Source organism: Aquarana catesbeiana, linkage group LG11, assembly GCF_042186555.1.
Source record: "Aquarana catesbeiana isolate 2022-GZ linkage group LG11, ASM4218655v1, whole genome shotgun sequence".
NCBI lineage: Eukaryota > Metazoa > Chordata > Amphibia > Anura > Ranidae > Aquarana > Aquarana catesbeiana.
Genome location: NC_133334.1, coordinates 95,163,993 through 95,186,104, shown reverse-complemented (window position 1 = coordinate 95,186,104; position 22,112 = coordinate 95,163,993). Strand labels below are relative to the sequence as shown.

The window sequence follows — 22,112 nt, the reverse complement described above, 5'->3', positions numbered from 1 at the left end:
TCACCGAGCGCGCCGCGCGCGCCCTGCAAGGGGCGCGCAGGCTGCTCGTGCACGGGACGACTTCAATAGATGTTGTCACGGCAAAACAGGTCCGCGCTGTTGCCGTCATTCGGCAATAGCGCAGATCTGAACTGGTTATGTTGCTGTAGGCTTCTTGGCAGCCTCCCTGACCAGTTTTCTTCTCATCTTTTTATCAATTTTGGAGGGACGTCCAGTTCTTGGTAATGTCACTGTTGTGCCATATTTTCTCCACTTGATGATGACTGTCTTCACTGTGTTCCATGGTATATCTAAAGCCTTGAAGATTTTTTTTGTACCCTTCTCCTGACTGATACCTTTTAACAATGAGATCCCTCTGATGTTTTGTAAGCTGTCTGCGGACCATGGCTTTTGCTGTAGGATGCGACTAAAAAATGTCAAGAAAGACCGACTAGAACAACTAAACTTTATTTGGGGTTAATTAGAGGCACTTTAAATGATGGCTGGTGTGTACTGACACCTATGTAACATTAGTTTAAATGTGATTGCTTAGTTCTGAACACAGCTACATCCCCAGTTTATAAGAGGGTATGCAAACACATTATTTTATTTTATTTTACTCCCCCCCCCTTGAAATATTTCAGTTTGTTTTTCAATTGAGTTGTACAGTTTATAGATCACATTAAAGGTGGAAAAAGTTCTAAAATGATTTCTTTTTGATTGAGATATATATATATATATATATATATATATATATATATATATATATATACACATACATACACATACATACATACATACATACATACATATATACATTTTTTTTTTTTTTACATCACAGAAACCTGACATTTTAACGGGTGTGTACACTTTTTATAACCACTGTATATATTCTGCGTCTTCAAACAGGTATTTTTTTTTCTTTACAAGCCATCATTGTTATGTCAGAGACTTTACTTGTGTATAGAAATTATTATTAAAGTGGTTCTCTAGGCATACACTGGAACCAGTACCAAATGGTAATGTACAGCTCTTGGTCTATGGCAGGGAATTATTTTGAGTAGAAGCTTCTTCACATGCTTCTAGTTGCCCTGTTTTTGAAGCAGTAGCGAATTTCTTTTTTCTATGTAATTTTTTTTTTTTTCTGTATTCATGTCTGGTTGTAGATTGTTTAATGTATGTACTTATTTATTATGGCCATGTAAAATTGCTTGTTCACTATCATATGACTTGTTGATACTATTGCGATGCTCATTGACCCTCTAACAGATAACAAACTATATACTTGCCTCCTGACAAATCATTTTAGACCCTTACTATGCTGGAACCTGTAAAGCATATTTTCTTATGTATAAGAGGCTTAAACTTTAGGTTTAAGCTTTCATTCATGTTTGAAGACCTATCATCACATGGATTGCATGTCCTCTGTCTTCAGGAAACCCATTTAACCTCCTTGGCGGTATGACTATGTCAGATTTCTGATGCTCAAAGCGGTACAATGTTTTGCATGGAAATTTGGCGTTTTATATTGTAGGCCTGTGAGTCTAGTAGGCATCCTGGGTATGAAAGTTTGAAACACACAATCATAAATTATAATATAATAAATAACTATGTAATTATAACAAATAATATAATAAAAATTATTCAATAATGTAATCAAATCAAAAACACTGAAATTTGTTCAGTTGCAGAATTGTCGTTGTCATTACTTTTAGTGTTTGATGATTTCCCTACAAATCACTATCACTTAATTCTGCAAGTGATTCTAATTCACTATCACTGTTTTCTAGCTGGTCTAAAACAACTTTTGATGTAAAGGGACACTTTTTGGTTACTATGGACAATCTCCAGTTTCCAGGCAGAAAGAATGGTATTTATTATAAAACTGCATGCAGGGCACTGGACAAACCACTAGGGACAAAAGGGATGTGAAATAATTTTATACAGTTATGTAATCTGTAAGATTACAGTCTACTGTATGTAGGGCTGAAACAACTAATCGATTAATCGACAACTAATCGATTATGAAATTAATCGATTACTATTTTCATAATCGATTAATCGGCCAGTAACATAATGGGGTTAAAAATAATATAATTAGCCCTTTATAGTACAAAAAGAGCAAATAATCGCTACTGTAAATATTACTTTCACAGTTCTACAGTAAAAAAATGAACTCCTTACAGTAGCGATTATTTGCTTTTTTGTACTATAAAGGGCTCATTTTAGTTTTTTTTTAACCCCATTATGTTACTAAACGTCTTAGACCTGGTTCACATCTATGTGTTTTTGGTGCTTTTTGCAGAAACACACTACAGTTCATTTACATGTTTTCCTATGGGACAAGTTCACATCTATGCTTTTTTTCAGCCGCTGCGTATTTGGAAAGGGTCAAGGACATTTTTTTTTTTTTTTTTAACGCAAAACTGTGCTTTTTTTGGTTCAACATACTTCAATGGAGAAACTGCAGAAAAGCATTTAATGCGTTTTTGCAGCAATTTGTATTTTTTAATCTGCCCAACAACAAATTGGCTAAAAAACTGTATTTCTCTTCTAATAGTGTATATACAGTATATCTCTTCTGTCTGTTATTCTCAGAGTGGATTCAATATTTTGCTCCCTAACCATATAGTTGGTTTATATTTACCACTGCATAGAGATATTTAAGAATAAATTGCTTTTTTTAAAAAAAACTTTACATATTAACTAAATATTACAACACACTTTTAAGGTTATTAACCAATTAATCGATTAATCGAAAAAATAATCGACCAACTAATCGATTATGAAAATAATCGTTAGTTGCAGCCCTAACTGTATGTATTGTGTCTTTTTAACTTATTGAATTTGTTGCCGTGCTCCGTCCCCGTGCGTCGCAACGCTCGCAGGGCATGAAGCTCGGCGCTGTGATGAATTGAGCGGAGACACGGCTCGCACACAGCGGGTAGACATTGCAGGATCCTGGTGACAAGGTAAGTAACTTTGCCTGGATCCTGCAATGCGATCCCGAGTGTGGCTCGGGGTTACTGCTTTTGGTAATGAAAATTGACCCCGAGCAACAAATGCAGGGCACTGGACAAACCACTAGGGACAAAAGGGATGTGAAATAATTTGATACAGTACACTGTAATCTTACAAATTACATAACTGTATGTATTGTGTCTTTTTAACTTTTTGAATTTGTCGCCGTGCTCTGTCCCCGTGCGTCGCAACGCTCGCAGGGAATGAAGCTCGGCGCTGTGATGAATTGAGCGGAGACACGGTTCGCACACAGCGGGGAGACATTGCAGGATCCTGCAATGCAATCCCGAGTGTGGCTCGGGGTTACCGCTTTTGGTATTGAAAATTGCCCCCGAGCCACACTCGGGATTACCACTAAGGAGGGCAAAGTCCTGACTGATTCAAGTGACAAGTACAATTCTTGATCTTAGAGCATCATCATATGTATTTGTAAATATATACTTTCAACCTCCATTCAATCCTAAATTGCTCTATACAATCTAGGGAAGCTCTTCCAATTCCAGCCTCTCAAACAAATTATTGTGGGTGATAGATGGTTCTAAACTAGATAGTAATATAGTGATAGATAGTTCTAGACTCTACTAATCCACACAGAGCTCATTCACAGGATTTCACCAATTGAGCTGATACTATTGCTTTAGAAAGCACCCTAACAGCTGCTCGGTTTTCTTGTTACATCCACGCATAAATGTTTCCAGAATTGATGTGGCCTTTTGCAGTAGAGTGGTGCGGAATAAAGTGGTTACAGCCATGGACCTGTCCAGTGCATTTAGAACTAAGGCTGGCCATCACACATGGCAGAGCCATGGTTTTTATACATAGATTTATTCATAGATTAATTTGTCAAGATTAGGTTTTTCTGCTACCCATAGAAATGCTGCCATGAATTAGACAGATCCGGTCTCCAAATAATGGAACCACAATTGTCAATATTTCCTGTAATCCCCAGGTTACTCAATATGTTGCAGAAGCAGCATAGTGTTTTTCCATCTCTGCAAAGGGCATTGTATTTGCTGTGATCAGCTGCTGTTTTAACAGTGAGGATTCTGCTAGGAGCCACTGTCAATCAACTCAGCAAGGCTAAACAGGGGTGGACTGACTTCGAGAGATACAGGCATACTGTGCATCGGCACAGCATCCTGTGTCTCCAAAGAAGCACAGATGTGCAAACTGATTATGGCGGTACATGCTTCCATGTTTGCTGCTGTGGTCAGTTAAAACATTTTAAAGGGGGCCTGGCAAAATCCCTAGATATTTCTGAGCAATTGTAGAGCAAAAAACAAACAGATTTTCCTAATCACTTAGACCACTATACTGAGTATTCTGTGGATTCAAAGAATTTCATTTTGGAGAGTGGCAACTTTTATTGTCTCACAATTTATTTATTTTTATGGGGTATACTATCTCCTGAGGCAAGGCACTTTCACAGGGACAAAATTTGCTCCTATGCATGTTAATCTTTATATGGGTTGGTGGGAGGAGCGTCACGTCTTTGGGGATGTCAACCCCTTCAGCAATCAAGTGAAGTTTTTTTCTTTCATTACATTGACCATCTGAAATTTGTTGTTTACCAAAATCTAGTGGTTTTGTAGGTATTTGGACAACGACTATAAACTTTGATTTACATATGACAAACAACTGGTTCAATTTATTTATCTAGATATGAATGATTCCTCCGAAGATCAACAGTCCTTCTACTATAATACTTAGTTCAGTTTAGAATTCACTTAGGTAAAACAAATAATTTTCAGATGTTTACCATTATTAAAAGGCGATCCAGATTTAAATAGGGTCTTGTATCCAGGTGTATAGTCTGCAGCTAAAAAACATCCACTTGTGGTAGTATCTTATCCCCCAGTTTGTTTCAACCAAAGAGATGATTGTGTACATGTTTGGACACTGTTGGAATGCTTAGATGTGGATTTACCCATTCTTCAATTTGCTTATTATGGGGAGATCCCAATTGTGTCCAAACTTTTTAAATGGTTGGTTGTTAATATTAGACAATTAGTAAACTGCCAGACTAGATGTGTCATTTATGTGATTTCTTGCACAACTTGTAAAAAAACAGTATGTGGGGAAAACCACAAGACGCTCATATGACTGGGTTAGGGATCATCTTTCCAACATCAAATCGAATAAAAATACTAATGCTGCACACCACTTTGTGGATATACATTGGTATAATATAGATTTCCCAAAAAGGGAAATAAAAACACACACACACTTTTTTTTTTTTTTTTTTTTTTTTTTAACTTTGCTTACCTTTCCATTTCCTGGTTCCCCTGAAGGCATTATTGACATACCCCTGGCCGAATAGATGCTGCCTGGGAAAGCAATGTCCATAGTGCCTTCAGGGAGATCCTGTACCCAAGCATGAAGTACTTCATCTCATGCATTTGCCATATGGCATTAAACTCATTTGCAGTTACAAAAAAAAAAAAATCTTTCTCCCTAGATCTCATGAGACCTTAGGGGAAGGTTTTTTAAACAGATGAGTGTGATGTTGTATGGAGCATTCACGAGCTGAGGTGCTGATGTCACAAGCTCCATCTTGTACATGCGCAGGAGGACATACATTTTCAAAATGGTGGCACAGAAGTAGGGACACCAGCTGCACAGAGGCAGAGTATGAAAAGGCAACCACACAAAGGAAAGGCAGTATGGGCATAGGTGTGTGTACTTGTGTATGTACAATGTATTACATCATGACGAGGGGGCTAGAATCATTTATCTCTCTTCACAAGGAAAGAAGTGCATGAGCAGCTAATTCATCTATCCCTGTGCCCTTTTTCCTTTTCTATTTATACCTTTCCCTTTTACTCTTCCTATTCTACCTCCCTGGAAAAAGACCAGGGGCTTCAGCCCAAAGTCCAAGCCCGGAAGCGGGGGGGGGGTAGGCTCACTTGCTGGTTGCTGCCTGGCTCACCAGTGTGCCCATCCATGCTGACCTACCTGCCCCCTACACTGACCCACCCTGACACATACACTGACCCCCCTGACACATACACTGACCCCCCCTGCCCCCCCCAACATATACATTGCCCCTCCCTGACACACACATTGATATTCTCCCCCCCCGACACCTACACATTGATCTCCCCCCTCCAACACCTACACATTGATCTCCCTCCCCCCCGACACCTACACTGATTTCCCCCCCTGACACCTACACTGTCCCCCCCCCATGACCGGTGACCTCTTGACACTCCTGCAGCTCAGCCTTACCTGTGTAGTGCAGCCCATCTCATCCATGACCACTTCGAGACAGCAGGCTGCACACACCAAGGAGAGAGAGCCAGGATAGGGGAGCCGCTCTGCTGCCCACCCATTTACAAAGAGCGAGTGGGGATCTCCCAGTGCCCAGCATGGCCGCCGTGTCATTCCCGCCTCCTCCTGGACCCTGCAGAGTCTATGATGGATGTCACATGTCCCGCGGTCTCGGCATTGGACCAGTGGGACGTCCATCATAGGAGCCGAGTCCCGGAGGCGGAACTTTTTGTATGTCACTCCGCCGTGCTGGATTAGCGGGAGATCGTTCCCTGTTGCCTGTGTAAACGGCTGAGGGCTAATAATGAATTTAGCAATATCGAGACCCAGGGCTTTTGGGGGCACATTTGGGGCTCCAGTCCCCGTCAGCCTCCCTCCCGACGCCACTGCCTTACACTAAAGGATAAAGCACTTAAAGGGTTTGTAAACCCTCGGGTGTGTTTGTGTTTGTGTTTTTTTTTTTTTTTTTTAATAACAATCATGTCATATTTACATCCCACTGTGCAGTTAGTTTTGCACAGAGTGGCCCCGATCTACCTCTTTGGGGTTCCCCCAGCGGCGCTGGTAGCTCCTCCCCCACTTCGGGTGTCCACTTTGGAGAAGCGCGCTCCTTGGTGGACACCCATGCAGGCGTGCTCCCGAGTCATGCTTTTGCGTGTATTCACACAGAAAGCAGGACTCAGCCCCGTCCCCCGTCACCGGTGTCATTGGATTTGATTGACAGCAGCGGGTGCCAATGGCCGCGCTGCTATCAATCTATCCAATCAGGACTTGAGACACCAGCTAGATCTGGTGTGCTCGTTCCCAGCTGGAGAAAGACAGCGTTCAGGTAAGTAAAAATGAGGGGGGGCTGGGGGGCTGCAGCACTACAGAAGGTTTTTCCCCTTAATGCACAGAATGCATTAAGGTGACAAACCATGAGGGTTTACAACCCCTTCAACCCTTCCCTTATCTAACCACTTAACATGAAATCCAATCCCTAAAATAGCACCTTAACTCTCACTTGCTCAATGCTTTAATATTTTACTTGACCCTACACGGAACACTTAACATCCCCTCAAACCTACTCCTAACCCTCGTACCTAATCTTAACGTTTACAGAACTAGCACCAGAAGTACAATCCCTATCCTAATATAAGAAAACAACTTAAATAACACACAAAAGTAACCTGAGTTACTGAATTGGGTCAAGGTTACTAGAGGCCAGGGCTGGATGACTCATCCTGGCAGCTCTGGTGCTTCCCCCTGGTGTCTGGAAGGTTGGAGAACCTTCTAGAACTAGAGGGCGGGGGTTAGTAGGAGTTGCTATGAATATTTGTGGGGCCTCAGCCAATCCCCAGAAGTGGGCTGGCAGGGGACGGAGGCAGCCCCATAAATAGACATGGGCCATTCCAGCAGGGCAGTCGGGTGGAAGATGGAGAAGTAGTGCTGAAGAGAGGCTGTCGGTGGCTTTTGAGGGACCTCTTACCGAGAGGGGAGGTTCTACCTTGGACGGGTGGTCAGGAAAGCTGGCCTGGAAGGATCCTAAAGCAGGGGGCAGTGGAAGGATTCATGCTGGAGAGGCAGCGGGAAGGAGCAAGGAGAGACAGTGAGTAGATCAGCACGGTGCAGGGACAGACAAGGGGGAGAGACTGCCATCTGTAGGAGGCCTCTCTTGAAGACATGTAGTGCCAAGTCTTCATCTAACCTTGCCCTGAGAGGCCTCCATGTGTGTGAGCCAGTAAGGCAGGGCTAGGGCAGAAAGTCAGTCAGGAGGACTGAGAGGAGGATCAGCCAGGCGTGGCTGGTAGCAGCCAGGTGGGTTAGCATTTTCTGCAAGCAAGTGGAGCTAGGATCAGTGACCACAGGGAAGCAGAAGGAGGAATGTCATGTTGTTCACTCACATTGCACTACTTTGTCAAGGGACTGACAATTCCTGCCTGTAATGGTCATTTGCTGAACTAGTAACATCCTGCTAGTTCCCACAGGAGTGAGCAGCAGGTGTTGTGCACTGGAAACCAAGTTTGGAGTTTTGTAAATAGGGAGGAAGTTGTCCCCTTGTTCATAGTTCTGGACACTTTTCAAGTTGGGCATCCCATTATTCCCTACCCCATCCAAGTTATAAACCCCTAATAAAACATTTAAAACAGGCTAAGGACTGTTTTCTGCGTTGGAATGTATGAAGGAAATGCTGTGTGACTGACTGTGCAGCTGTGGAGACCCAGGACATTAGCGACTCCTACGGGGGTAGTGCTACATAGGATTCATCAATAATTTATGAAAATTTAATTTTTAACCAACAGATGCACTATGACTATGATAATGATATGTAAAATAATTAGCATTTGCGCATTGCTAAATATAGTAAAGATCATTAGGTTAAAGTATCTACTTGCAGCTCCTTTTTGCCTTTGAATTTTGAATATAGTATCCCTTTATCTTTCCAGCACTAGGATACACACAGACATTATTTCTAAGGGTGGCTGCAAAAAAAATGACTATTATATATTCACTTATGACTTACCTTCAGGAGAATGACAGTTCCATTTGCAGCAATAACCACACACTGAGTTTGTATGCATCTTCCGCAACACTCCCCTGGATTTTTCACAAAGTTCTGACCCTGTTAGCAGGACAATACATTGGTCGGACAACTTTATATAATCTCTAGAAATTCTAGAAACATTACAGATGAAATTTGAAAGTGTATCTAAATCCAAGTTTACCAGTCCTTAGATGCCGTGGCTGCATTCGTTTTCTTTTTTTCTGACTTTTCTTCTTTTATTTTTACTTGGTGATCCATCCAGTAGTGCCTCACTCACATTGGTTTAAAAATCCATACACCTGTACAAAGGGTCATCTTCAGCCGCCTGGAATGCACATGTTCTATACATCAGAATGTGTGTGGAGTGTGGAGGTGCAAAAATGCAAGTCTCTGCAAATGGCTGCCTAACATCAATTTCAACAGGCTGCCTGCACACCCTTGTATGGAACACCTGTGCCACCTGGGTGTGACTGAAGATGGCCCTATGCATGGGCGTTGCAGATCAGTATGCCCATTTATATGAGGCCTAACATAATTCTTATCCTACAATACTCACAAATGTATTGAAGAGCAGCGGTGTCACCAAAGGCCAAACGTATGTTAGGACAACAGAACACTTCCCTCTTTCCTTATCTCCATAACATAGAAGGGGGGGGGGTGTAGTGTACAGAAGATACTGTGGCTGTGTGAGCTGATAATATTGTTTGAGATTTCAGTTTAGTGCACTGCAATTTTCAAGTACTCTGGGTTTTTATCAGGATCAAAATGTATTTTTACTATACTTGAAGAAAATGTACTCTGGAAAAAAGCAAACAAATGCAGCCACCACGTCTAAGGTTTAGAAAGTTGCAATAAATCAAAGTTTTGTTCTTGGGTTTAGATACACTTTTATTCTTTTAGTAATTAAACATGACATTTATTTAGATGTAGTCATGTGTAATTTTCATACATTTAGGCTAGGTTTACACTAGAATGCTATTCAGGAAACCCACTATCTGCGCATGTTTTCTGCACCGAGTTCCAAACGCTCTGCAGCTCCAATTTGCAGTGGGTGTCAATGCGAACGACACTCCAAATGCAGGTCCCTGCTCTAGATCACATGGTATAAATGTACCATGCGATCCGGTCGCTGTTTGCGTGATGCAGTGCTATTTGAGCCCATTCAAAATTAATTGGCTCAAATCGCACTGCACTGAATCACATTTGAATAATACAGGAACGTGCTGAGCATTCTTGTGCGATTCAAAGTGTGAACCGAGCCTTATATACCACTTGTCATTGAACCAAAAAATGTCATGTACCAAACCCCACACAACTGACACATTTAAAATAGGTATACAAAGGTGCCTGCACATACCTTTTTATATATCTTTTAGGCTGGGTTCACACCTATGCGAATTGGCTGTGTGTTTCCCAGCATCCAATTCGCATAGCAGGAGAATGTGACAGGCTCTCTATGGAGCCAGTTCACATATCTCCAGGGGCGGCTGCGGAGCGCACTGCACAGACTCACTGTGCATCTTTGGCTCCATTTCAGGGCCAAATTCAGGCATAGATTCGACCCTGATTCGTCCCTAAACCTGAGAATGGGGACGCACAGCGTTCCTGTGCGATCCGCAGCCGGTTCCATTGTGAACCGAACCTCAGAGTGCCTAGATATCACCTATATCTAGGACAACACCCCAGCATCCCTCAGTTCAGTGCTTTAAAGCTCTATAACCAATAAAGAAGCTTATGGTGCAAGAGGCAGAATCAGGACAAGAACCTCTGACCCTAAAGATGCCAAAGTGACTCCCCAAACTAGCACACATCTTCCCCTCCTCCTGAGCTTAACCAGTTTGCACCCAGGGTTCAGAAATGACAGATGCTACGTACGAGTGTTACAATTGCTATATTTAGGTTAATAAAAAAAAGGCAGGTTTTCATTGACATTTCAATAGGCAAAAATAAAAACTAAGATACACATACCTCATCAAATGTGCATTTTTATTCAGTGATTTGTCCCTTTTTAAAAATGCTCCTAAACAATGTTTCTGGCACAAAGCATGATGAGGATATTTACAATGAAATAGAGGCTTGAAAATTTGGTTTTGCTTAAGGCCCCTTTCACACTGGGGTGGTTTGCAGACGCTATTGCGCTAAAAATTAGCGCCTGCAAACCAACCTGAAAGTGCCGCTGCTTTGCCTCCAATGTGAAAGCCCCGAGGGCTTTCATATTGGAGCGGTGCGCTGGCAGGACGGTAAAAAAAGTCCTGCTAGCAGCATCTTTGGAGCGGTGAAGGAGCGGTGAAGGAGCGGTGTGTATACCGCTCCTGCCCATTGAAATCAATGGGACACCGCGGCAATACCGCCAGCAAAGCGCCTCTGCAGAGGCGCTTTGCGGTGGTTTTTAACTCTCTCGGCCGCTAGCGGAGGGTAAAACCGCCCCGCTAGCGGCCGAATACCGACGGTAAAGCGTTTTACCGCCGCCCCTGCCCCAGTGTGAAAGGGGCCTAAGATTGGTCAAATGTGCATATGTTTCATACAAATAGGAAAAAAACACAGCTTAGGTGAAAAGGTGAGGAAGTTAATTAGAACTAATTAGGGTTAACTAAAGCTGGCCATAAACAGGAACCAGCCAAGATTTGAACCATGTATGGGCAGGCTGAATGTACCCAAGTTGATTGATCAATCAACTTGTGTACAACCGGCCTGCCAGGTTTTACATGTGATTATTGCAAGCGGCTGTCATAGCCGCTAGCAATAATCATGTGATCTCTCAGTGGGAGAGCACAATGGCTCGGTGGGAGGGATTCCCCTGTGGTTGCATGAAAGTCTATGGCCAAATTTACAGGCTTGCTGGAACTGACATTATGTACAGATAAAAAATACAAATAGTGCAGTACTAAAATATATAAAAACACATGCAATAAACCATGTAATATAGAGAATTTAACAACACCTACCAGGAGGTGAAAGGTTTATGTGTTTACGGCATTCACCTGCCTAGTTCCTATGGTGCCACTACACCCAGAGACAGGGGAGGATATTCAACAATGTGGAGCATTGGTCTTGTTTTTGTAAACTAAGTGCAAATTGAACAATCTTAACTAGGGGGTCACATGATTTCTGGTAAGCGCAGCATGAGGTTTGGCTGGTGACACCTACTCTGTCTTGCTTTTCTACTACTATCAAGGCATGTAGGACTCTTCATCCTAACATATCTTCTTGGAATATCCATAAAATCTTTATTGGGACTATATAAGTTTCCTGAAATCCCGATTTATATATTACATGTTTATCACATGTGTTTTATAGATTTTAGCGCTGCACTTTTTGTATTTTGTTTCTTTGATGTCAAGTGTCAGGATATTTGTGTTCAGCAGCTTTATTTGCAACTTTTCACCATTAGCGCAGATTTAATTTGTTTTTTTTTTTTTGTTTGTTTTTCTTGCATTATATACAGATACTGTAAAAGCACAATTCTTGCTTTTGCTTATATGCATGATTATAGTATCATAGTTGCCAACATTGCAAAAAAATATTTGTGGGACACTTTTTTGGCTGTAGGCGGAACCGTTTAATAATTAGGGGGCAGGGCATGCATCTGTAGGCGTGGCACAGCAATAAAAAAGAAAACTGCAGCGCGCTTCGGCGCTTTCTAGAATATGTGTATTCTAGAAAGTTTTTAACAATCAGCAGAAGATACTCCAAACACCTGGTGTTAGCGCTTCAATCATCCCGGCACCATGATTGTTATGGTGTCAGGATGATTGAAGTGCATTATTTCTATTATTACATTGTAATATAAAATGAAATCATTCAACTCACCATAGCCGAATCAGTGGGATCCCTGTGCGTGTCACTAGCCACGTCGCCTGCCACCAGCAGAGTCCCTGCTTGCATCAGGTGCCCCCGGCAGAGTCCCTGCTTGCATCAGGTGCCCCCGGCAGAGTCCCTGCTTGCATCAGGTGCCCCCGGCAGAGTCCCTGCTTGCATCAGGTGCCCCCGGCAGAGTCCCTGCTTGCATCAGGTGCCCCCGGCAGAGTCCCTGCTTGCATCAGGTGCCCCCGGCAGTGTCCCTGCTTGCATCAGGTGCCCCCGGCAGTGTCCCTGCTTGCATCAGGTGCCCCCGGCAGTGTCCCTGCTTGCATCAGTGTCCCAGGCAGAGCCATAGTTGCCCCCTCCCCCTGTACATAGTTTACCCCCCCCTCCTGTATATAATTTAACTCCCCCTCCTGTATATAGTTTAACCCCCCCTCCTGTACATTAAAGTTAAATTGCTGCAGAGACAAGAGCCAGTGGCATCACTACAGCTGGTGTCACCCGGTGCGGAAAAAAAATGGTGTCACCCCCCCTCCACCAACTATGGTCCCCCTTCAGTACAGCCCCCCCTCCCTCAGTAAAGACCCCCCCCACTAAGTACAGACCTCCCCTCCAGCAGTATAGATCCTCTTCCCTCAGTACAGACCCCCCCACTAAGTACAGATCCCCTCCATCAGTTTAGACCCCCCTCAGTACAGACCCCTCTCCCTCAATACAGACCCCCCTCAGTGCGGTCCCCCATCTATCAGTATAGACCCCCCTCCGTCAGTGCAGACCCCCCCTCAGTGCAGACCCCCGTCTATCAGTGCAGACCCCCCTCTATCAGTGCAGACCCCCCTCTATTAGTGCAGACCCCCCTCTATTAGTGCAGGCCCCCCTCTATTAGTGCAGGCCCCCCTCAGTGCAGACCACCCCCTCCATCAGTGCCAATGCCAGTGCAGACCCTCCCCTCCCATAACGCCCCTCACCACACGTCCAGGAACTCCAGGAGCGGCCGGTGTTCTGCCGAGAAAGTTCCCCTCGGCAAGTAAGGACCCCCCTGTACTGCGCAGGCTCAGCGCTTGTGCAGTACGAGCCGGCGGAAATAGTCAAACGAAGCTGAATAGCTGGGAAAACTTTCTCGCCAAGACACCGGCACCGTGTGTTCAGTGGAGAGGGGAGGGGCCGATCCGTGCAGCTAAAGAAGCCGATTCATTGGCTGCACGGATTGAGCGCCCTTCCTCCCTCCACTGGACACTAGGGGGAAGATCTAGCGGGGGCGCCGGCGGCCATTTTGCTGGAGCCAGCCGTTCCAAAAATTAAAAAAACAACATTCCCAATTTTCCTGATGGAAATCCAGTTTAGGAACAGCCTCCGATCGGGACGAGGGTCCCAAAATCGGGATTGTCCCGGGAAAATCGGGACTGTTGGCAACTATGTAGTATATATACTTTTTGAAGGTTTCATAAATACAGGTGCCACCGTCAGAGTGGGAGAAACCCGCACCCCTATGATTATATCAGGAGAGTTGACCTCACATTTATCTACAGGAGTGATGGGTCAATGGCACCAGTTGCACCCCTTATTGCAGTGGCTGAGCCCTGATTTCTGGGGTTCCTGCTGTTCTTCTAATGATAAACAGTACAAGCACATTTCTCTTGGTTGCTTAATTTTTACATGTTTGTGTCTGTGGGTTTTAGTATAGTGGCAGGTGTATTAAAAATAATCAAGTAACTTTAAGACCAGAAAACATTAGTAGTTGAACTTCTAGAGAAAAATCAGGTGCATGCACAAGACATTAATAGCATTAAAAATAATAGCGTAATATAGCAATGTTGGAAATGATACATTTTATTCCACCATGCATTTAGATCTGCTGAAGCACAGCACTCTATGGGTTAACATTCAGGGTCATTAGTCTCAGAAGCTAGGTAAATGCAGTATGCTTTTGGAAAAATGGCTCGCATTTGAGATGCATTTCAGTTGCTTTAATTTGCATATCCACTGACTGCGCAGAGAAAAGCTGTTGACATGCAGCAGCCTAAGATATGCTACATTTACAATGAGATGCATGGCATGTGCAAAAATAAACACAAATGAACACTGAACAAGAGGATCACAGTAAAATAATGTATTTCAGATAATGCAAAAAATGCTCCAGGTTTGACTCAAAAGAAAGTCAGGTACAGCATGCTTTAAAACTGAATTCCAGACAGGTACAATATATAAGATGCAAATGAATGCAGTTCAGAAACACCTGTACAGTAAAAACTGGGAGAGGAGAAGTAACACAACAAGCTGATTCAGTTGTGCTGAATTGCTCTTGTGCTATCAATACTCTTGGAGGGGACAGCAGAGTGACAGAGAGATGAGCCCATCAGTCTGCTGCTTCTTTTGCTGTTCAGTAACATGTGGGGAGGAGGCCTGTGAGTGTGTTTGTAGCAGAGATAAATCAGGTCTCTTGACCTGCCAGACAGGGCTGTGGTGTGTAGCAGAGCTGTGTAAATATTAGAATCGGATGGACAGAAAAACAAATCATCTGGCAGTTTCCAGATTATTTGTGTATTTAGCTGTTTGCCTGGAGTCCAGTTCCAGCTCTGGCTGGGGACCCAAGAAAAGGAGGGTCAGGGCCGCTCTGTGCTATTCCATTAGACAGAGCAGGTAAATATTGAGATTTTTTTTTTGTTTTTTTTCCCTTTATAATCACTTTAAGTAAAGATAAAATCTTGTGTTTGCTTGCTTGCTTTTGAACCGATTTGCACTGAGCAACAAACTTATATTAAAAACAATAGGACATGCAGTGTTGACAAAAATTCAATATAGGACAAAAGCAACAATAAACACCACTCCCTACAATCCAATTTATACATTTAAAAGCACTGCATTCTATATCCTTCAAAGCATAGGTGTGCGCAGCCTATTGCATTAGGGTGTGCACCCCAAAGCTCAAACATACATGAACGCCACCTGCTGTCACAGGGAGGAGGCTCTGATGGTGGGAGACAGTTGATTGGGAGCATACTACCTTACATCCTAAGCCCCGGTTCACACAGGGGCGGCACGACTTGCAGGTCGTCTCACCGAGGCGACCCGCACACTACTTCCACGGCGACTTGCAAAACGACTTCTGTATAGAAGTCTATGCAAGTCGCCCCCAAAGTAGTACAGGAACCTTTTTCTAAGTCGGAGCGACTTGCGTCGCTCCTATTAGAACGGTTCCATTGTACAGAACGGGAGGCGACTTGTCAGGTAGCTAGGTCGCCTGACAAGTCGCCCCTGTGTGAACCAGCACTAAGTTTAGGTGTAATGTGTTCCTAGTTGAACCTAGCCTTTAATATAATGAGGGCATTTACACTGGCCACCGGCACCCCAACCACCCACCTGGTGCCACCCCTAGATAATGCTAATGCACATGGGGTGATTAGGGTGTGCCCAGGCACATCCGGCACACCCTGTGCGCATGCCTATGCTTCAAAGATATATAGAAATGCATAGTGAAAAAATTACATAAATGCCTGCAGCAAATCACCATAACTAATGCCCATGTGACTGAGCCCTCGTGACCTATTTCATAGCCATTCTTTATATAAGCACACACTCTATGATGTTTGGTGCTAAAAATGTATCCATTGGTGACTTTATACAACATTTATGTCTTCCTTAAAGTGGAGCTCCACCCAAAAGGGGAAGCTCAGCTTGTTTGCCCCCCCCCCCCCCCCACTGCCACATTTGGCACTTTTTTGGGGAGGGAGGGGGGAGCAGGTACCTGGTTTTGACAGGTACCTGCTCCCACTCCTGGGTAAGATCGCCAATCTATGTTCATTTCCAGCCCCTTCTTCCCCTCGCTGCCTTCTGGTACACGCACAGGTCCCAGAAGATGGTGGGACCATTCAGAAAGCTCAGCGTGACTCACATGCACGGTAGGAAACCAGCTGTGAAGCTTGAAGGCTTCACTGCCAGTTTCCCTTACTTACAATGCTGGCGTTTGCACCCGAAGCCAATTAACGAATCGGCTCAGGGTGCATTGTGGGATCCCTGGATACTGGTAAGTGTTCTTCCTTATAATAAAAGTCACTTTTAATTTTGTCTTCCAGACTGGTGCTCCTCCTATATTTTAAAAACTGTTATTGACTAAATATAAATAATATGAAGGACAAAATGCGACCAAGCAAAGTTCAAATTCAACTTTTTAAAAACTCACAGGTCCACAGTCTGCAATGCTGTTATATTCACAGATGCCCATTTTAATACTGGTGACGTAGAAACCATTTACTTGAGTACAAAGATAGTATGTACAGTTGTCATCAGGAATACCATGTCCATCCTAAAAAAAAAGAACAGAATGCATTTCTTTTGTCCTATACTATACTGAATTCAGTGTATATAAGTAACAATAGTACACTACCTATATATCCCTAAAATTCATAGGATCGCTTAACAATACAAAAATTGTATTCTACAAGCCATATACAACTGCAAATAAAACTTATATTGTGCAGACCAACAAGTTTACATGTAATATCAAATGTTAACAATATACATGAATTGTTGATGGATATTGTAAATGGCTATTTTCTGTAGCAGACATGGTTACATTTCCAGCTTGTGTGCCAATCATGACTTCCTCAATAGATGCAATGGAGGAGTAATCAAAGCCAGTGTAGGACAGAGAGCAAACAATTTGCAGAAAAATGGAAAAAAGCCTGACAAAAAAAAACAAACAAACACAGCCATACACTGGTAGAATGTCAAGTGAACATTCATATGAAAAATATTGTCCATATATTTGATAATGCCGACAAAGACTTGATGAAGGTCATTCAAAATTACTTTAACCAATTCTCTAGAGTATTTTTTCCTTCTTGTGTAACATGAATAATTCTAAGGCTTCATGTACACTAGCAGCTCCTAAACTTGAGTTTAGGAGCTTTTAGCATTTTTTTGCCAAAGCTCCTAAACTCAACTTCATAAAAGGCTATGGGGAAGATTTACTAAAAATGGAAAGTGCAAAATCTGGTGCAGCTCTGCATAGAAACCAATCGGCTTTCAGATTTCATTGTCAAAGCTTAATTCAACAAGTTGAAGTTAGCAGTTGTTGGCTACCATACACAGCTGCACCAGATTCTGGGTGCTCCCGTTTTAGTCAATCTCCCTCTATGTGTCCATGTACACATAGGCTTTTAGTAGAGTTTAGTAGCTATCGCGTATAAGGGAGATTAAACCTCCCTCGCCTGTACACGGAAGAATCGCGTTCAGGATAGGAACGTTTTGACCTTTTCCCGCAGGAAAACGCAAATTGCGGTAGAAACCCAGTTTGGGTTTTTGCCATGGTTTGCATTTTCGCACAGCCGTGGTCAGGGTAGACTAGTGTACATGTAGCCTCAGGCAGCCCATAGATTAAAAAAATTACCCAATTCCCCCATCCACACACTTGATGTGGATGGGGGAATCCTCCCCACTGAGCATTTGTATTCTGACAGCGGGTAGACTTTCCCACCATCAGAATACACTGACCATCACTGCTGGTTACAGCCAGCATTGCTGACAGAGCGGCTACAATCCAACAGGACAGTTGTACAGAAGCTAATTGGTAGATCGACTTCTGTACAACCACCCTACCCATACATAAATCTAAATTCTTATCTTTACCTAGTTTATGGACTAGGCTAAGTCTATAGAGGGATAGTGAGGCACTGAGGCTTATTCATTCAATTATCCAATCATGTGAAAAGAAAATTATTTATTTCATATGCACAGGTCACAGCCCCCCCCCCCCCCCCCCCAAAAAAAAAATTGGGCTGATGGGGAAAGATTGGTACCATTTTTGGATTCAGTTGGTCAAATATACCCAGGAACATGTTTACATTTGAAGCAACAAAATGTTTGTTATCCTGTGATATATATCTTCATTTTTTTTCATGTGAACAATCTCAGCTTTTCTTAGCCTCTCTCTATGTGCCACTCTCTCACTCCAAACCATTGAATTGATTGTCTCCATCCAGTGCTTCACAGTTGGGGGGGACTATGCCTGCCATTTCTGTGCTATTAGTCTCCTTGCTTGGAACAGACATCTCAGCACTAGGGATGAGCCAAACACCCCCCCCGGTTCGGTTCGCACCAGAACTTGCGAACAGACCAAAACTTCGCACGAACGTTAGAATCCCATTGAAGTCTATGGGACTCGAACGTTCGAAATCAAAAGTGCTCATTTTAAAGGCTAATTTGCATGGTATTGTCCTAAAAAGTGTGTGGGGACCCGGGTCCTGCCCCAGGGCACATGTATCAATGCAAAAAAAGTTTTAAAAACGGCCGTTTTTGCTGGAGCAGTGATTTTAATAATGCTTAAAGTCAAACAATAAAAGTGTAATATTCCTTTAAATTTCGTACCTGGGGGGTGTCTGTAGTATGCCTGTAAAGGGGCGCATGTTTCCCATGTTTAGAACAGTCTGACAGCAAAATGACATTTCAAAGGAAAAAAAGTCCTTTAAAACTACTCGCGGCTATTAATGAATTGCCGGTCCGACAATACACATAAAAGTTCATTGATAAAAACTGCATGGGATTTCCCCACAGGGGAACCCCGAACCAAAAGTAAAAAAAAACAACTGGCGTGAGGGTCCCCCTAAATTCCATACCAGGCCCTTCAGGTCTGGTATGGATTTTAAGGGGAACCCCGCGCCAAAATTTTTTAAAAAATTGGCGTGGGGTCCCCCCAAAAATCCATACCAGACCCTTACCCAAGCATGCAACCTGGCAGGCCACAGGAAAAGAGGGGGGATGAGAGAGCGCCCCCCCTCCTGAACTGTACCAGGCCACATGCCCTCAGCATTGGGAGGGTGCTTTGGGGGTAGCCCCCCAAAACACGTTGTCCCCATGTTGATGAGGACAAGGGCCTCATCCCCACAACCCTTGGCCGGTGGTTGTGGGGGTCTGCGGGCAGGGGGCTTATCGGAGTCTGGAAGCCCCCTCTTCTTCTCTTCATCTTCTTTGCGGGCCGCTCCGCATCCATGATTGGATGGGAGGCTCCCGCTGTGTGACGCTTCTCTCTTCATGTTTTTCTCTTCATGTTTTTCTCTTCTTCTCTTCATCTTCTTCTCTTCATCTTCTTTTCGGGCCGCTCCGCATCCATGATGGCATGGAGGGAGTCTCCTGCTGTGTGACGTTTCTCCTCTTCTGACGGTTCTTAAATAATGGGGGGCGAAGCCACCCGGTGAGCCCCGCCCCCCTCTGACGCATGGGGACTTGACAGGGACTCCCCTGTGGCATTCCCCGTGACGTCAGGGGGGGGCGGGATCACCCGCCCCTCTGACGTCACGGGGAATGCCACAGGTAAGTCGCCGTGCGTCAGAGGGGGGCGGGGTCACCGGGTGGCCCCACCCTCCACTATTTAAGAACAGTCAGAAGACGAGAAGCGTCACACAGCGTGAGCCTCCCTCCATTCCATCATGGATGTGGAGCGGCCCGAAAAGAAGATGAAGACAAGAAGATGAAGAGAAAAAGATGAAGAGAGAAGCGTCACACAGCGGGAGCCTTCCAAAAAAGACTTTAAATAAAGGGATTGTTAAAAACTGTCTCTTGTCATTTTTAACATTTTTGACAGTTTTGGGGATTGTGGGGATGAGGCCCTTGTCCTGATCAACATGGGGACAAGGTGCTTTGTTAGGCTACCCCAAAGCACCCTCCCAATGTTGAGGGCATGTGGCCTGGTACGGTTCAGGAGGGGGGGGCGCTCTCTCGTCCCCCCCTCTTTTCACGCGGCCTGCCAGGTTGCGTGCTCGGATAAGGGTCTGGCATGGATTTTTGGGGGGACCCCACGCCAATTTTTTTTTTAATTTTGGCGCGGGGTTCCCCTTAAAATCCATACCAGACCTGCAGGGTCTGGTATGAATTTTGAGGGGGACCCCTACGTTATTTTCTTTTTAAATTTTGGCGCGGGGTTCCCCTTAATATCCATACCAGACCTGAAGGGCCTGGTATAGAATTTAGGGGGACCCCCACGCCAGTTTTTTTTTTTTTTAATTTTGGTTCGGGGTTCCCCTGTGGGGAAATCCCATGCAGTTTTTATCAATGAACTTTTATGTGTATTGTTGGACCGGCAATTCATTAATAGCCGAGAGTAGTTTTAAATGACTTTTTTCCCTTTGAAATGTCATTTTGCTGTCAGACTGTTCTAAACACGGGAAACATGCGCCCCTTTACAGGCATACTATAGACACCCCCCAGGTACGAAATTTAAAGGAATATTACACTTTTATTGTTTGACTTTAAGCATTATTAAAATCATTGCTCCCGAAAAAACGGCCGTTTTTAAAACTTTTTTTTGCATTGATACATGTCCCCTGGGGCAGGACCCAGGTCCCCAAACACTTTTTATGACAATACCATGTATATAAGCCTTTAAAATTAGCACTTTTGATTTCTCCCATAGACTTTTAAAGGGTGTTCCGCGGCTTTTGAATTTGCCACGAACACCCCAAATTGTTCGCTGTTCGTCGAACTGGTGAACAGCCGATGCTCGAGTCGAACTCGAAGCTCATCCCTACAGTAGTACCAGGCGGAGCTCAATCTTCCTCCAAGCTCCCTAATAGGCATGTCTTGGCCTCAGGTTCTAATGTAGTCCTAAAGATTTTATTTATCCTATCAACTATCTCCACCCTGTATCTAAATAGCTTTGGACACTTCCACACCATGGGGATAAGATCGCATGTCTCCCTGCACCTGGGGCACTCATCGTTTGATTTCCATCCAAGTTTAAACATTTTTTTGGGAGTATAGTAGACTCTATGGATTAGGAATAGGTGAGATACCTTCTGCGAGGGGGAAATCGAGACTAGAGTTCCTTGTTCTAAAATCTTATCCCATTGTTCCATAGTTATTGTCCCAACATCTCGCTCCCACCCGGCTCTACTCTTGAGAGGTCCCGCTCCACCCATAATTCTATCACCCAAACTGGTGTATAACTTGGAAATGAAGCCTTTAGTTGAGGCTGGTTTCATTATTTTTAGGAGTACCGGGTTCTGGGTCCATTCGATGGGCCGAGACTGGAATTGGGCTTGAATAGCATGCCTAATCTGGAGATATTTATAAAATGCCCTATTTGAGATGTTAAATTCCCGTCTTAAATCTGAAAATGTCTTCATGAGGTTGCCCTCATACAATTGAATTAAATGGCTAATACCCTGCCTTTCCCATTCCCGAGGTCTCTCTCTACCCCTTATTTTGGTCAGGTTTTTATTATGCCATAAAGGGATATATTAAGTTACCCCACTATACCCCATTAGCGCCTTTGTTACCTGACACACTTTACTAACTAGTTCTATCGTCAGGCACGTATGAATAAAAGAGTCTGCCTCTAATGCCTCCACTAGTGTACTGTGTGGGGCCCCCATTATTATCATTTTATTGCTGGAGTTCCCACCACCTAGGGCTCCACAGCCCGCTAGGTGTTGGAGCTGGGATGACAAAAAATATAGTCTCGGATGCGAGATCTCCATACCTCCTTCTTTAATCGGTAATTGCATAGTTTGCAGGCTAA

The 22,112-nt window shown here is 43.8% G+C and overlaps 1 protein-coding gene across 1 annotated transcript in view; it reads right to left on the bottom strand.

Moving 5' to 3' along the window:
* Positions 1 to 16,909, bottom strand: part of LOC141111714 (intestinal mucin-like protein) — an 86,181-nt gene extending 69,272 nt beyond the window's left edge. The window contains exons 1-2 of the mRNA XM_073603858.1: positions 16,779 to 16,909; positions 8,774 to 8,872 (exon numbers count right to left, since the gene is read on the bottom strand). Coding sequence (XP_073459959.1) covers positions 8,774 to 8,872; positions 16,779 to 16,820 — 141 coding nt within the window. The 5' untranslated portion in view covers positions 16,821 to 16,909. The remainder of the gene's footprint in view (positions 1 to 8,773; positions 8,873 to 16,778) is intronic.
* Between the last annotated feature and the right edge of the window lie 5,203 nt (positions 16,910 to 22,112).